The sequence below is a fragment of the Gavialis gangeticus genome, unplaced genomic scaffold, assembly GCF_001723915.1.
Source record: "Gavialis gangeticus isolate Ggan-Ray unplaced genomic scaffold, GavGan_comp1, whole genome shotgun sequence".
NCBI classification, from domain to species: domain Eukaryota; kingdom Metazoa; phylum Chordata; order Crocodylia; family Gavialidae; genus Gavialis; species Gavialis gangeticus.
The window spans coordinates 166,040,996-166,054,836 of record NW_017728992.1 but is presented as its reverse complement, the minus strand read 5'-3'; the positions used below and the strand labels follow the sequence as shown (position 1 = coordinate 166,054,836).

The window sequence follows — 13,841 nt, the reverse complement described above, 5'->3', positions numbered from 1 at the left end:
GAGCGCCCCCCGCCCGCTCCCGCAGACCGGGCCCCGGCCTGGCGGGGGGATGGCTTCTCGGCGGGGCGCCGCGGCTTGGAGGTCGGCGCTGCTCCTGCTCCTCGCCTGCTCCTGCTGCGGTAGGTCCGAGCCCCCCTCGTGCCGCCCCCGCCGCCAACTCCGGAGTTGTGTGAACGCCCCCGCGGGGCAGCCCGGCCCCAGGCGAGGTGTCAGCGGGGGCGCCGCCTCGGCCTCTTTGTGCCGAGCCCTGGGCCGAGCGGCTCCGGTCTCCGTCCCCGGGAAGCGGCGGGACAATGGGCCGCCCCGGCACAAAGCGAGGCTCCGTCCTGCCCCTGCCGAGGCTGCCGCCTTGTGTCCTGCCACTGGGCCTCTGCCTGAGCCGGGACCTGCTGGGGGGCCATGAGCGCCGCAGGCCTAAAGGCCTGGACCCGCTTCAGGAGTGTCTGTGCCAGGCCGGGGTGGCCCCGGGGAGGCCGGCATGACCCCTTCAGGAGCGTCCGTGACAGGCCGGGGGAGTCTGAAGGGGTCATGCTGGCCTCTGCATGGCTACCCTGAAGGGGTCACACTGGCTGTACTGGGGTAGTCATGCGGAGGCCAGCGTGACTCTTCCAGGAGTGTCGGTGCCAGGCCAGGGAAACCCCACTGAGGCCAGCATGACCCCGCGTAGAGTCATGTTGCTGTAAGTTGGAAATGGGTTGTTTGCTGGCCCGCGCAGCATGTCTAGCACTTGCTCTGGCATCGTACAAGGGTGTATCACCAGAGGGGTGTGCAGACCTCTGATGAGAAAAAAGCCCCTGGTTTTACGCACACAGGTTGGATTTCAGCAAGTGTGTTCAGGTGAGGGCCCAGTCTTGTAGGCACATTGGTGTTTAAGGTAAAGGAGCATGAATTGAGCCTAAGCTGGTTGGTTTGGTCTGTGGGCTTCGGTATGTCATCATTGCAAACTGAACAAAGCCACAAGTGGGAGAAGGCTGGTTTATGTTACAGCAGGAAGTGGTAGGAAAATTTTGGCTCCAGGGACTCTGGAAGTAAACATCTGCTTTTATAGAATGTATTGTGAGCTCTAATTTTCATGCCAGGCACTGGCCTTATTTTTAAGAAGTGCTTGTATATATGCCCACATATACACTGTCACCATAGAATAAAAAGAACATTAATAGTCTTGGTATCCTTGACTCAACATAACCTAAAATAGTTTTGAATAGAGCTTGCTGATGCCATTTATGTATAGTATTTCTTAGCACTTTCATTATAAGATCAAATGTACTCTTTTTGTCAGATGTCAGCTGCAACTCATACTTAAAATCACCTTGGATGACGCATGTAAAGTTTAATGTACATTTTGCAAAATATATCAAGGACCTGTAGTCAGAGAGAAATTAGGCCTCCCAGGCTCCCTGGGAAACCCAACCCCATCTGCCACTTCCACTGTCAGGAAGAGAGACAGTGTTGAGATTCTACCAGAGTGGGGTTTTGCTTTTCTTGAGCAATCCTAAATCAGGCTTTGGTTACTAAATGTCTGCTATACACAGTTCCACCTCACTGCTGGAAGGGAAAACACTATCAAAATCTTCTGAATCCTCAGTTCCTTCCTTGAAGAAAATTAGATTCAACTATTCAGCCTTACCTCTATCTCTTAGTCTTCCAGATGCTGCAAGGGGGAATATGTTTATCATAGTCTACTCCCTAACCTCTTTTTCATGGGAGGGAGAGGGTAGGATGGGTTGTTTTCCCCAGTAAATAACTGAGGTGCTTCCATCTACTGTTGCCTGTAACTTTCCCAAACGGAACAAATATAAATTAACAAGGACAATTTCTTTGCTGCCAGGGTTCTGAACAGCAGCACTGAAAGTGACTAGAATCTTGTAAGTTTCATTGTGGTACTTGTTGTTAACACAATGGTTGGTAAGGCTTTGGGTAGCAGCAGGGGTACTTAAATTGTCTGTCTTTCAGGTACTATACTGCATTTGGTTTCCATACTAAGGTTTATAACTATAAAGACTATATACATTTTATTAAAGAAAAATTTGAATTAATTTTAGGAGTTTCAGTAGTTAGGACTTGATGTGCTCCCTTTTGTCAATGATGGATACTTCCCTCCCTCCTTTAGTACTCAGTCAGAATTTTAGAAAATTAAGGATGGGGCACTGATGTGTGAAACAATTCAGTGTTATGAGTGCCTGTAGATAGGGATACTTAGGGTTTAGTACTGGTTTCGTATTGCGTTTTTGGCATAACAAAACTCCTAATAAAGTAAATGGGAAGTCTTGATCTGAGTGAGAAATCCATGATTGTCTCTCTTATGTGTGGGTAACTTTGAAGTGGTCTTAGGAAGACCAAAGACCTTCCTGTATGTCACAAGGGTGGCAGATTTAAAAAAAAAAAATCCTATCTGAAAAAAATTCTTTAAAAACACGATTTTGAGAAATGGGATTTGTTCTCAGGCTGGGCACCTGGTTCTTCAAAGCACAGTTGAATGCTCAAGTGGGAAACTTGAAATTGAGTCTCTTGTGCTTGTTTGCTTGTTAAACATCAACTTACATGAATTTAAGATTCACTTGTAGCATTCTTTTACTATAGTTTTCTGTTTGCCTGTTAGCATTTTAGAGGCCACGTCATGTAGAAGCCTTACTAGTGGGAGAGAGTGCAGTTTTCTGAGAACCAAGCTGGGACTGGGGTTTTAGAATGCAAGTTGGGCTATGGAAAGATGTCTTCGAAGTGGCTTTCAGAATGAAAAAGCTAGAGGAGGCTTGATATGAGACATGGTTTGAAATCTGTGCATTCATGTTTTCTGCTGACTTCTAGATTATAACTTTTTTCCTTATGAATTATACCAACTAATACATCCATTTGAAGTTTGTTTCCATAATGATAGCCCATGGATCAGGAAATTGTTATGGAATTCTGTGATGCCCTGTACTGTTAATAGTAGTTCACCTTAAGGTTCAGTAGGGTATTCTCCTTTTGTGTTTGTGTAACCTACTTTAATATCAACAGTTGTTAGAGCATCAAAGGGAGAATATTCGTGCTAGTATGATGTTATCATTGAAATAGATTGAGGGTAGACACCTGAGGCAGGTACCAAGTGCTGGGACTAGTGAATGTTGGTACCATGTTTGCAATCTCTGTTGGCTAAGAAAATAAATTCCAGTAAGAGAGACAATATTATACAGCTCTGAGATTTAAGACATTTGATGGTAGCATTTCAAGTCTAAGCGGTAAAGAATCAAGGGTGACTTGATTTTATGATAAGGTTATTTAAATTATTGGTAACAACTAATTCTTTTCTTCAGTCTTACAATATTGCCATGCAAATACCAGACACAAATTTTACCTGCTGTTTAACTTATAATGCGAGGGAAAGATTAAATACTTATTCACTTGGCTGATTCTATCATTTTTAACTATGTGAATAAGTAGGACTTTGTTAGCCCATCTTAGTTAATTTTCTAAAGACACATTAATTCTCTTCAGTTAACTCAAGCCAGAACAGAATCTTCCAGTGAAATAGTTCTGCTGAATACACTGCTACACACTTACCTCAGATTCTCAAATATCAGCTTTTAGTGATATCTGCATAATAAGAGCATCATTTACTTAATAAATATAGGCTTCTCCATATTTGTCATTTTTGGAAAGACGTTTTACGAAAGTATTAAAACCAATATATCAGACTTGTTTTTGTGTTCCTTGAAAATAAAACTATCTAACTTTGAGCATATATCAACATATTCATATGCACTATAGTGTCTGTTATCACAGAATGTCCCAATGTGTTAAAGATCTATCACAGTCTTCTTTTCAAGGAGTCATATATGTAACTTGCTGTTCAAAGTCATGGTTAGGGCTAGCTCAAGGATAGTCACAATATCCTTCATCCCCAACTCCTATGCTCATAGGATTAATCCTAGCTTTCATTTAAAAAAAAAATCTGTTTCTAGACTTGATGCTTTCAAAAAGTTTGTAACTGGGATGTAGTTTACTTTGGTGATGTCCAACAGGAGAAGAGCAGCAGTTGCTAGAGATGAGTAAAAGGGCACCTGGTCCTGTACTTATAGCAGAGCAGACGAGGCCTGCTGACCCCCTGTCATTTGTTGGGGGAGGGAAGAACTTCTAAAACAGTGATTCTTAACAGGGTGCCATGAGATCTTTTTAACTGCCTCACAACATTAGCAGTTGTGTGTAAGCACCTACACACGATTCACAAGATAAACCCAGAGATTTCAAGGAGGAATACATAGTGCCAGAAACTTTGACCTGTTGCTGGTTTTCTGAATTCTTTGCAACAAAAAAATTGCTCTTATTTTTCCATAGTCAAGAACTGAGTGGAAGCTGAGAGCTGGCATTTTCTGAGAGGTGCTTGAAGTCTAAAAAAGGTTGAGAACCACTGTGTTGAAGTCTGTCCTCTGTGGGTTAGTGGCTGTAAGGAGCACGTAGGCAGGTGTCTATCTAATACACCAGACAGCCTTACTCTGTCTGTATCCAGTGTTAATAAATTCCAGGTGTCTACTTTCTTCTGAATTCTTACTTGCATTACTTATCCATGGGTGTGTACTAGTTTACTAGTTAACTGTTTTGCACAGGGTTGAAAAAGGGGAAGATTTGATATTATGCAAGTACTTTTTTTTTCCTGTTTTTGTTTGTTCTACTATAATTTTTTGCTGGGTTTTAGGTGGTTGGTTAGGGTCCAGAGATACTGGATTTTAATCGTAAAAAAAAAAATAGTCATTCTTATTACCACCTCTGTTGTTTTCCATTTACATTTGTGAACAATGTTCTAAAGCAAGAAAACTCATAATCTCATGCACTTGAAATGATATGAAACATCGATTCCTGTATGTAGCAGTTTACTAGATAGCAGCTTCCAAAATATGTGGAAATAGCATTGAAAATGAAGTTAGCGAGAGACCAGTACAAATGTGTTTAAGCTAAGTAAACTTGTCTTGGTCCTAGTTTTATAGCATTCTGAAGTAGAAGTTTGGATTTGGATTTATCATGCAACTTTTTGTTGTTATATTACTTATCTTTTCTTTGTGGTAGTGTAAAAGAGTGATACCTTCTATGCTTTTAACTAAATACATGTCTTTGGTAGTAGTCCCCTTAGAGAGTGTTTTTCATCTCTTTAGTTGAGACTTATGAGTTCAAAAAAATTTATTCATAACAAGACTTCCCAATTACTTTCATGAAGAACTCCTCTCTGGAAGTAGTCTTTAAAAGAAAAACAATCTGCAGTTGAAATGTACCTTGGCTGTGGCTTATGTCTAAGCTTGTCTGTTACCACATCAGCAATAAGTTAGTAAACCATAATAACTTTGCATCTGAGCCAGAAGGCTTTTAGGGTTCAAAGATGAGTCATTGGCAGAAGAAAAGTCAACACTTAGTGGTGTTCATAACTTGAATCTAAATGAGCAGTAGCTTTTTGGTATTGGTACTATTACATGCCTGTACACTTGGCTGTTTAACTCAGAAAATATTGGACAGTTTTTTGTCTTTGCACTTGCTTTGCTGTCATCACTGGGGAAGACATGCATTTTAGTACTTTATGATGTTATTAAGCCTGAATATCTGTGTCAGGAATCTCTTAAAGCAGTAAACCTTTATTTAGGATTTTTTGTGTTGGTGGTGGTGCAAACTTGAAACACTGTAGAAGTCCTGAGTTTAAATGTGTGACCTCTGTGGCTTACCATGACCTCTTGCCTGGTATATTAAGAGATAAAGGGCAGATAAGGGTAAAAGCTGAAGGGGACTAGGCTATTAGGTGTTGATACATTTTTTTCTAAAAATATTCAAACTAGCATATTTGGTTCAGTAACACAAATCATCACGCTGTGCTTTTGTGGCACTAAAGGTGTCTTGTGACTCTTGTCAGTACTTTTCCAGATGCTTCTTGTAGTTTAAATTTATTTGGAGTATAAGAGAGCTTCCCTTATTCATTTTAAAAACTAGCTACAAGTTAGCAGCAAAGCAACAAAAGAAATCTAACATGCTTTATCAAAAGCATTGCTAGTGTTTATATTATGGTAGAAATATGCCTGAAATGTCTACAGGAATATGATCTGATCTGTGTTACCTTAGTGTCATTGGCTCTGGTTTGGAAGACAATTGATACCCTTTTTAGTCTAATAGATAATTCACAAACCAAGCAAATTAACAAGGGTCAGGTTTTCTCTAGGCAACAGTGTAGGACAGAGTTCTTATGTCAGCTGCTGGTACAGGTCAGTAGAGTTAGAGCTCTAGTAGGTAGTACATAGTCTGACATACAGTGAAAGATTGTAGTAAGGTCTTTAGTAAGGCTGATGTACATCTTATGTCAAAGTGTACAGTACAAGAAGCTATAGTATCATGAGTTTAATAGTCCCATATCTTTTATTTTCCTAATGTAGAAATTCATATGAGCCTACCCTTCCCTTAATGACTTATACCAATGTGAAATATTTGAAGCTTGAAATGTTGTCTCTTAAAATGTAGCCTTTTTACTTTTACCATATGAATACTTTTCTAAAAGACATGATTGGAAACTGAAATTCTGTATTTCAGAATAGATCTTAGCAGTAAAAGCGTTATACTCTGCTTTGTATAGAAAAAGCAGGTAGTCTTGTTTATATCCTTAAGCTTGTCGATCTTTATCCAAAATAAATTTGAATACACTGATAAAAATCTTTCCTGTGCATTCTACACCCTAAACAGTATATGGGAATCCACCAGCTATTTCTCACATGGTTCATTCAGACTAGTTGTAGCCTTTAGCCTCTCCTGGCCTCATGGCAATGTTGTTGGTCAGCTATATAATTTCCATGACCGAATTCCTCTGGGAGGAGCTTTTCATTTTCTTTTTTGAAAGAATCAGGTGGAAGAAAGTAATAATTGATCTCCTCCCACTTTTCCATAATCAGCGGATCTAATAATAATGGAATAAGTAAGATTTACTTATAGCTTATATATATCTCTCAATAATTATTTAAATAGTTAAAATAGGTTTAACTATCTCTTTGCATTAGTTACAATAATTGTCACATCGTAGTGACTTAATTTACAAGGTGTGTTCATAATATTGCTACCAGGTCTAGTTCTTCACTTATCCTTCCCTGTATATGTGCTTGGCATGCTGAATCATACAACAGGCTGTTTGCCTAAAAACTAAACAAAATATCTTTAACTGGATACAAAGAAAGCAAACATTGCTATTATGAAGAATCTTTTGTAATGGATCAGTTGTTTATCACAAGTTTGGAAATAAAACATTTCAAATTTGTAATGGCATACAGAAGTAAGTGTGATTAATGCTGAATATGTGTAAAGGGTGTTTCAGAGCATGTCATTTGGGAAATGTAAAATCATTTCATGTGCCTTTGGATCACAGCACTGTGCAGCTGGAGGCTGCATTGTGGGATTGAATTGTATTGCGGGTTCAATTAGGGAAGATGTCTCTGTTCAAGCGACTGTGTCTCTCCTTTTCCCAAGTACACTTTGTCTGTTGATACTTAAAGAGCAACTAATGCCATGGCCAAGGTTTAATTAATTGTCCTGGACAGAGCCAGTTCACAAAATATGTATAAAATCTGTGGTGCCAGGAAATGAAAGGTTGGGAAGGATTTATAGAGAATGCGCAAGTGTGCTGCCTTCTGGTGGGGGATAGAGGGGAGGCATGGAACTGGCATCCTGTATTAAAAGGAAGAAGAAAAAATGGATTTGGGTATTACTCATCCTTTTTTTAAGGAGGTGAAAGGTAGAAGGAATGTACTGGTGTCTTCCCTAAGTTAGTGTGTCGGGGGATGAGTGGGAAAGATAGTGAGGAAGTAAGTATCAGGTGCCAGAGCTTGGAAGACTGAGGATGTTGTGTACAGTACACTCGCATCTTATGCAGGGGTTATGTTCTGAAGTCAGTACGTAAGGCAAAAATCGCATATAGTCAAAATTACCTTGAAAATCCTAGCCTGTGCGTGCAGTGCAACAGCTGCACCTACAACGGAGTGGCGGCGGTGGCAGGACAACCTGCCGCTGCTGCTCCGCATGTCCTCCTCACCCCTCTCGTCCTCTGCCGCACGTCCTCCTCACTCCTCTTGTCCTCTGCCACCTCATCTTGCCAGGGCAGCCAGCTGAGCGTGAGCAAGCTGCCACCCCCCAGCCATGCCGACGTGTGCAGGCAGTACCACGCAGCACCGCAGTACGCTCCGTGCCCTGGCCGGCACCTGGCGGCCAGCCCCAGCAGCTGAGTGCGTATAGCTGAATTCGCGCAAGTTAAATGCACTTAAGATGTGACTCCACTGTATTCTCACATACTAATTGGGAAGGAGATGGGTCAAAACTTGTATCCAGACTCTTGACCCTTGCTCACTATGCTAAGTGGATAAGCAAGCTGTGACTCGCAGATGTTTTTGTGACCCAAATCCGGATCTCCCCATGGCTACATTATTAGCCCTTATTGCTTTCCAACACACAAGCTCAAGAAAATTCGTCAGTCTGTCTCTCATTGCATTAGTTGCTAGGCATATCTCCTGCTTGAGGACGCAGCTGCCTTGGCCTCCATGTTGCTTCTCTCCGCAATTGAAACTGTTTTTTCTGTGCCTTGTGATCGCTACTGTAATGCTGTAGTATGTACACCATTTAACTTTAGTCCCAGCCTTGAAGGGACTTTCCCTTCTTTCCTGCTTCCTTTGTTGCAATTAAAATTAAAAGCATGGATGAAGGCAGGTTGAATAGGGTTTTGGGGTTGGGTTTTTTTTTTTTTTTTGGAGGGTGGTGGCGTGGATTTTCTCTCTGCTGTTTTGGACCCTCTCAGCCACAGTGTGGACAGGAGCTCAAAGAGATCCATTGTATTAATACAGCTGTATTTGAAAATACAGCACTATTTGAAAAACATGAAGAGTCAATTTAAAAAGAATAAAAATTAAACCAAGATTAGCCTGCTTGGTTCCAAAATCCTAAATTGAATCTGAACAGAAACTTCACTGTAACTTGTTATGGTGTTGCATAACATTTGTCTGTGAAAAAATGTAAATAAAATTTGCAGTATAGTCAGCAATAAAACAGTAAAGGCATCTAGATCTGAAATAAACTTGCACAGTTCCAAAGGTGTGTATAGTTAAGTTACATAGTAATTGTAAACATTACTCTATTTTTCAGAGGTGGTAAATTGGAGACATTTGGAATAGCTTTATAAGCCAAAGCAGATTAAGTCTATTGCCTTCCAAAAAAGTGTGAGTGCGTAAGGACATTATAAAGCATTTACTTTAAGGTATGTGAATTCGAGTACTGACAAGTTGTGGGACAATTCCTTGAAGTTTGGTCATAAGGTATTAGGAACAAGGAGGCATATTTTAGAAAGAGTTGGAGCTATTTATATGAAAGTATTAGTGTTTTGCAGTGTAAATTTTCACCGTTATGGTTCTGTCTTACTTCCTTTTTCATATTTGGAAAGCTCTTGTTAATTTCAGCTAATTATAATTGATATTTCATTTTTCAAGAGAATGCAGTTGATAGAACAGATTCACTCTTTTCTGTTAATTTGTCTGAACAAAGGTGGTGTGTTTTAGTAGAATTCAATAAAATAGAGAGGTTTAGGAACAAATATACTACTTTTTACTAGTAAAATTTGGAGACATGTTTTTACTACCTTTTGTTTTTGCCCTAAAAACTGGTACAGTAAAGCTTAATTTGCTCATTCTCTGCTCTCAGGTGCATTTCCTCACCTGGACATCTTCAGCGATGGCCACCCAACCATTGCAGCAGTCCTTTTATGGCTTGTCACCCTTATATAATCTGAAATGCTCCACTTTGGCAGCAATACTTGTCAGATAGGATTGACGTTTTTTTGCAAAACAAGGTTGGAGCTTCCCTGTTAATTACTAATCAGAACTCGTGGCAGAGGTGATGTGATATCTTTTATTAGACCAACTAGATATTTGCAAAAAAAATTCTGTATTTGCAATCTTTCAGGCATACTCACCCTTCCTCAAATCTTTGCATTCTCCTGTGCCTGAGGAAGGGTGAATTTTCCCCCAGTGAATTTTCTGGACATTGGATGTTCAACAAGGACCTGATTCAAATGCTGCTGTGTTAATATTGGCAAACACAGTGATAACATAAATATTAGATATTTCTAAGATGTATGTTGCTTTGCTATATTAGTGCCTGTATATATTGCCTATATGAATCAAGCTTCATTTGTCCCAAAAAGAGGGGTGGGAGTCTCAACAGTGCTCTGGCTTGACTTAATGCTGCTTCATTTTAGTCAATGGAACTTTTGCCATTAGTGAGAACAAAAGTTAGGTCAAAATGGACTGCTCTTGAAGCAGTGGTAAAATCAGTGCATCTGAACTGTTGTGACTTTGAGGAAATCAACTTTATATGTTTATACGGAATTCATTAAGATGATTATCAGTCCAGAAATCATTTTACAAAAATTCCAGTTGTGATAGTTAGGTTTTTACTACTCAACAATATAAATAAAATTATGCCACATTATATTGCAGATGACACTTGGGTTGTATGTCATTCATTCCTGTCATCATTGATAGTGAAAGGTCTGGTCCATATTGCCCATATATGATTCAGTTTGCTTAGGAGAAAAAGCAAACAAACGTGTACCGTTCTTTTTATTTTAGATGGCAGCAAGCCTGTTTGCTGGGGTCTGATCCACAAGGATGGACATAAAGGGCTTATAAAAGATCAGCTGCTCCAGCACTTATGGTGATAGCTAAATTGATAATCAAGTTACTTGATGCTAAACGTGTTCAGTCTGTGAATATATTTCAGTGGTATACATGTATGTTGAAAGATGAATCTCTTAATGTTGATCTAGAGAGTAATTTGAATATTTTATTTGCAAAAAGTAAATGTTGTTGTAAGACTGTAACACATACGACAATGTGAACATTTGTCCTTGAGATTTTAAAAAGTAGATCTACCTAAAGCTACTTGTTAATCTCAAATAAATTTTATTGTCAATAAGAGGGGGAATTTGAATTCTCATGGTTTATCTTTTTTTTTTTCATTAATGCTTCAAATTCCCTTTTTATTTTTTTCCCTAAAAACCATAGTTCTCAAAGTGGTATCTTCTAGGCCTGCTAGTATTTGCTTCAGATTTGGATTAGGCTGATTCGGGGAACAGTGATTTGATTCGGTGATTCAAATCACTGTCCCGAATCAGTTCAGCCAAATCTGATTTGGAGATTCAGCCCTATCCCCCAACTGCTCTCAATGGCTACCTTGCACGCTCTTCCAGCTCCTGGCTCTTTTAAAAAAAGAAGGCCGCACTCACCGGCTGCTGCCAGGTGGGGAGCAATTCCTGCTGCGTCCTGCTGCCCCATGCCACATGGAGGGCTCTGCCACGAGCCCCCATCCCCTGCCTGCTCTCCCAGCCTGCCCTGATGGCTGCCCCACCTGCCCCAGCTCTTGGCTCTTTAAAAAATAAATAAATAAATAAAATAGCCCCCACTCACCGGCTGCTGCCAGGCAAGGGGCAATCCCTGCTGTCCCATGCTGTGTAGGGGGGCTTTTCCACGAGCCCCTAGAAACCCTGATGGCTGCTTCAGCAGCCGATGTGTCAGGTTTTTTGTTCTAAAGGGCCGGGAGCTTGGGCTGGTGGAACAGCTATGGGTGGGGGGGGACTGGGAGAGCGGATGGGGGTCGGGGGCTCATGGCAGAGCCCCCATGTGGTGGGGGGCTGTGGGGATTTCCCCCCTTACCACCTGGCAGCAGCTGGTGAGTTGGGCCTTTTTTTTTAAAGGGCTGGGAGCTGGGGATGAGTGGGGCAGCCATGAGGGGGGCTGGGAGGCGCCCAGGGGTCTGGGGGAGCAGGCAGAGGATGGGGCCTGGCAGTGGTTTCCCTGCTCCCCCACCCCCTACTTACCAGCATGAAGTCCAGGTCCAGCTACCTGCTGCAGCGAACAGGTGCTGCCCGAGTCACCAAAGCTCCCAGAATCTTTTCCAAATCGATTCGGAGAGCTTTGAATTGATTCGGACCTTTAAACGGTCTCCTGATTCGATTCGGACTCAGGGATTTGGCCACTGAATCAGGCTGAATTTCCTCCAAATCGAACTGGTACCTGAAGCTTTGCACAGCCCTAGTATCTTCCTGTCAAATAGCAATTGCTGGGAAAAACCAGTGCCCTTAAACTGTGGTTTATTACTGTTCATTAGACAGAATTTCCTGTAAGGAATTGTAGGAGCTGTAATCTACTTTAATCGGTGCAGAAGTGTAGTAAAGCTTTTTATGTAAATTGAAGAGAAACTATACCCCATAGAATACAGCTGACTCTCAAGCGCAGTAAATGAAACTAAGGGAACATTTTGCCACATTCCCAATCTGACTTCTAAAATATTCTTCAACCACTGCTGTAACATTGATTATTTTCTTTTATGCGCTGACTGCATATTGGAGTGTCCCACCCAACAGCTGTTGTTTGTTCTTAAAATGTTCCTCTTTCCTTATTACCTGTAGTATTCTTATCTGCCCCCCCCCCCCAAGACCTTTTTCATAAACCAGTTATTAGTTTTGGTACAGAACTGCTTAAAAAATGTGTTTATCCTGAAAGGACACTAACCTAATTAGCTTACAAATCTACTGTAATTTATAAATATTACATGCTGGTAAAAATACTCTCAAGGGATGTTTTCTGTATAATTTGCTATTTTGTACAGTAGCTCTAGACTCTTGTATTGCATGTGACCTGTGTTTCTTTTAAAGTATACAAATCTTAATGAAATCTCTTGCCATGCTATAAAATATTACTCATATCTTGCACATAGAAAAATTTAAATGGATTTTCCAAAGCTATGCAGGAATCTGGAGCCAAGAATAAAGCTCATTTATGAACCCTATTCCCTAGTTTTGTCTAATTTTCTGTGTGTGTGCGTGCATAGTATGAGAGCACCTGTCATTGCTAGCACGTGACAGATGTACATATTAGCTAGGTAATGCTCTGAAGGATGGTGGGGTGCCTGTTGTATAGTGATCCGTTTGGCTGGAAGCAGGTGGATGGAAAACAACAGTGTCCTAAAGCTTCTAAATATTGTCAGAATAGGGACTTCTGGTGGAAGATGGGATAAATTTAAGGCTTTCTTATTGGAACTGAAAAGTAGTTGAGGGGGAACAGGGAGGAAGGATAGAAATTTTTCTATGCTTAAAGTTTCATTGCTGCCTCTGCTTTCCAACTTGGTTTAGTGTAAATAGTAGCACAGTAGTAGCTGTGTGGTTCCCCTTTCCCCTTCAGTGTTGCAGGTCCTTTCTCCTCCCTTCCCCTGGTTGTTCTCCCTTTGAATCGGGAAGCCATTGTTAAAAGAAGCAGCTGCTCCAAGCAATTTGATTTGAGCCCATTGGTGAGAGCTGCTTAGGACAAACCCTCCTCTGGGAACAGGGATGATGTAGCAGGTTTTGATGAGGGCAGTGATACAACAGTCAGCTGTTGGTTATGCAACACTAGAATCAGCTTTGCCATTTTTTCTGCCTGTCTCTTTCTCATGCTCTCTCCTTTTATATCAGTTAGGTCGAATTGTCCATTTTTACTTAAGATCCCTTTTTGCATCCATTTACTAAAATGCCTCTTGATCAGCTTTGTGAAGGAATTCTTTTTGGCCAGGGATGGATGTTATACATGTTTATGTGTAAGTGATCAGAAACTAGTTCAATTCTGTAACACAGCAGAAATTCAGTGATTGTGAACTGCTTTCAAAGTGCCCAAATCAGCTTAAGATGAACCTGGATAGACATGGGTGGCTGGTGCCTCCTGAGTCAGGGGAAGGGAGGAGCATGACCAGGAGGGTCCCCCAGCGGCCAAGTGTGTCATTGGCGCAGTGGCGGAAGTGCCAGCAGAGCCAATTTGGGGGCGGGGAGTGCTCTC

At 41.2% G+C, this 13,841-nt stretch overlaps 1 protein-coding gene across 2 annotated transcripts in view; it reads left to right on the top strand.

The window, feature by feature from the left end:
* The first annotated feature begins 6 nt into the window (after nucleotides 1–6).
* The window catches only part of LRP12 (LDL receptor related protein 12), a 109,615-nt gene continuing 95,780 nt past the window's right edge, over nucleotides 7–13,841 (top strand). For both annotated transcript variants that reach the window (XM_019528057.1, XM_019528056.1), the window contains exon 1: nucleotides 7–119. In XM_019528057.1, coding sequence (XP_019383602.1) covers nucleotides 50–119 — 70 coding nt within the window. In that variant the 5' untranslated portion in view covers nucleotides 7–49. The remainder of the gene's footprint in view (nucleotides 120–13,841) is intronic.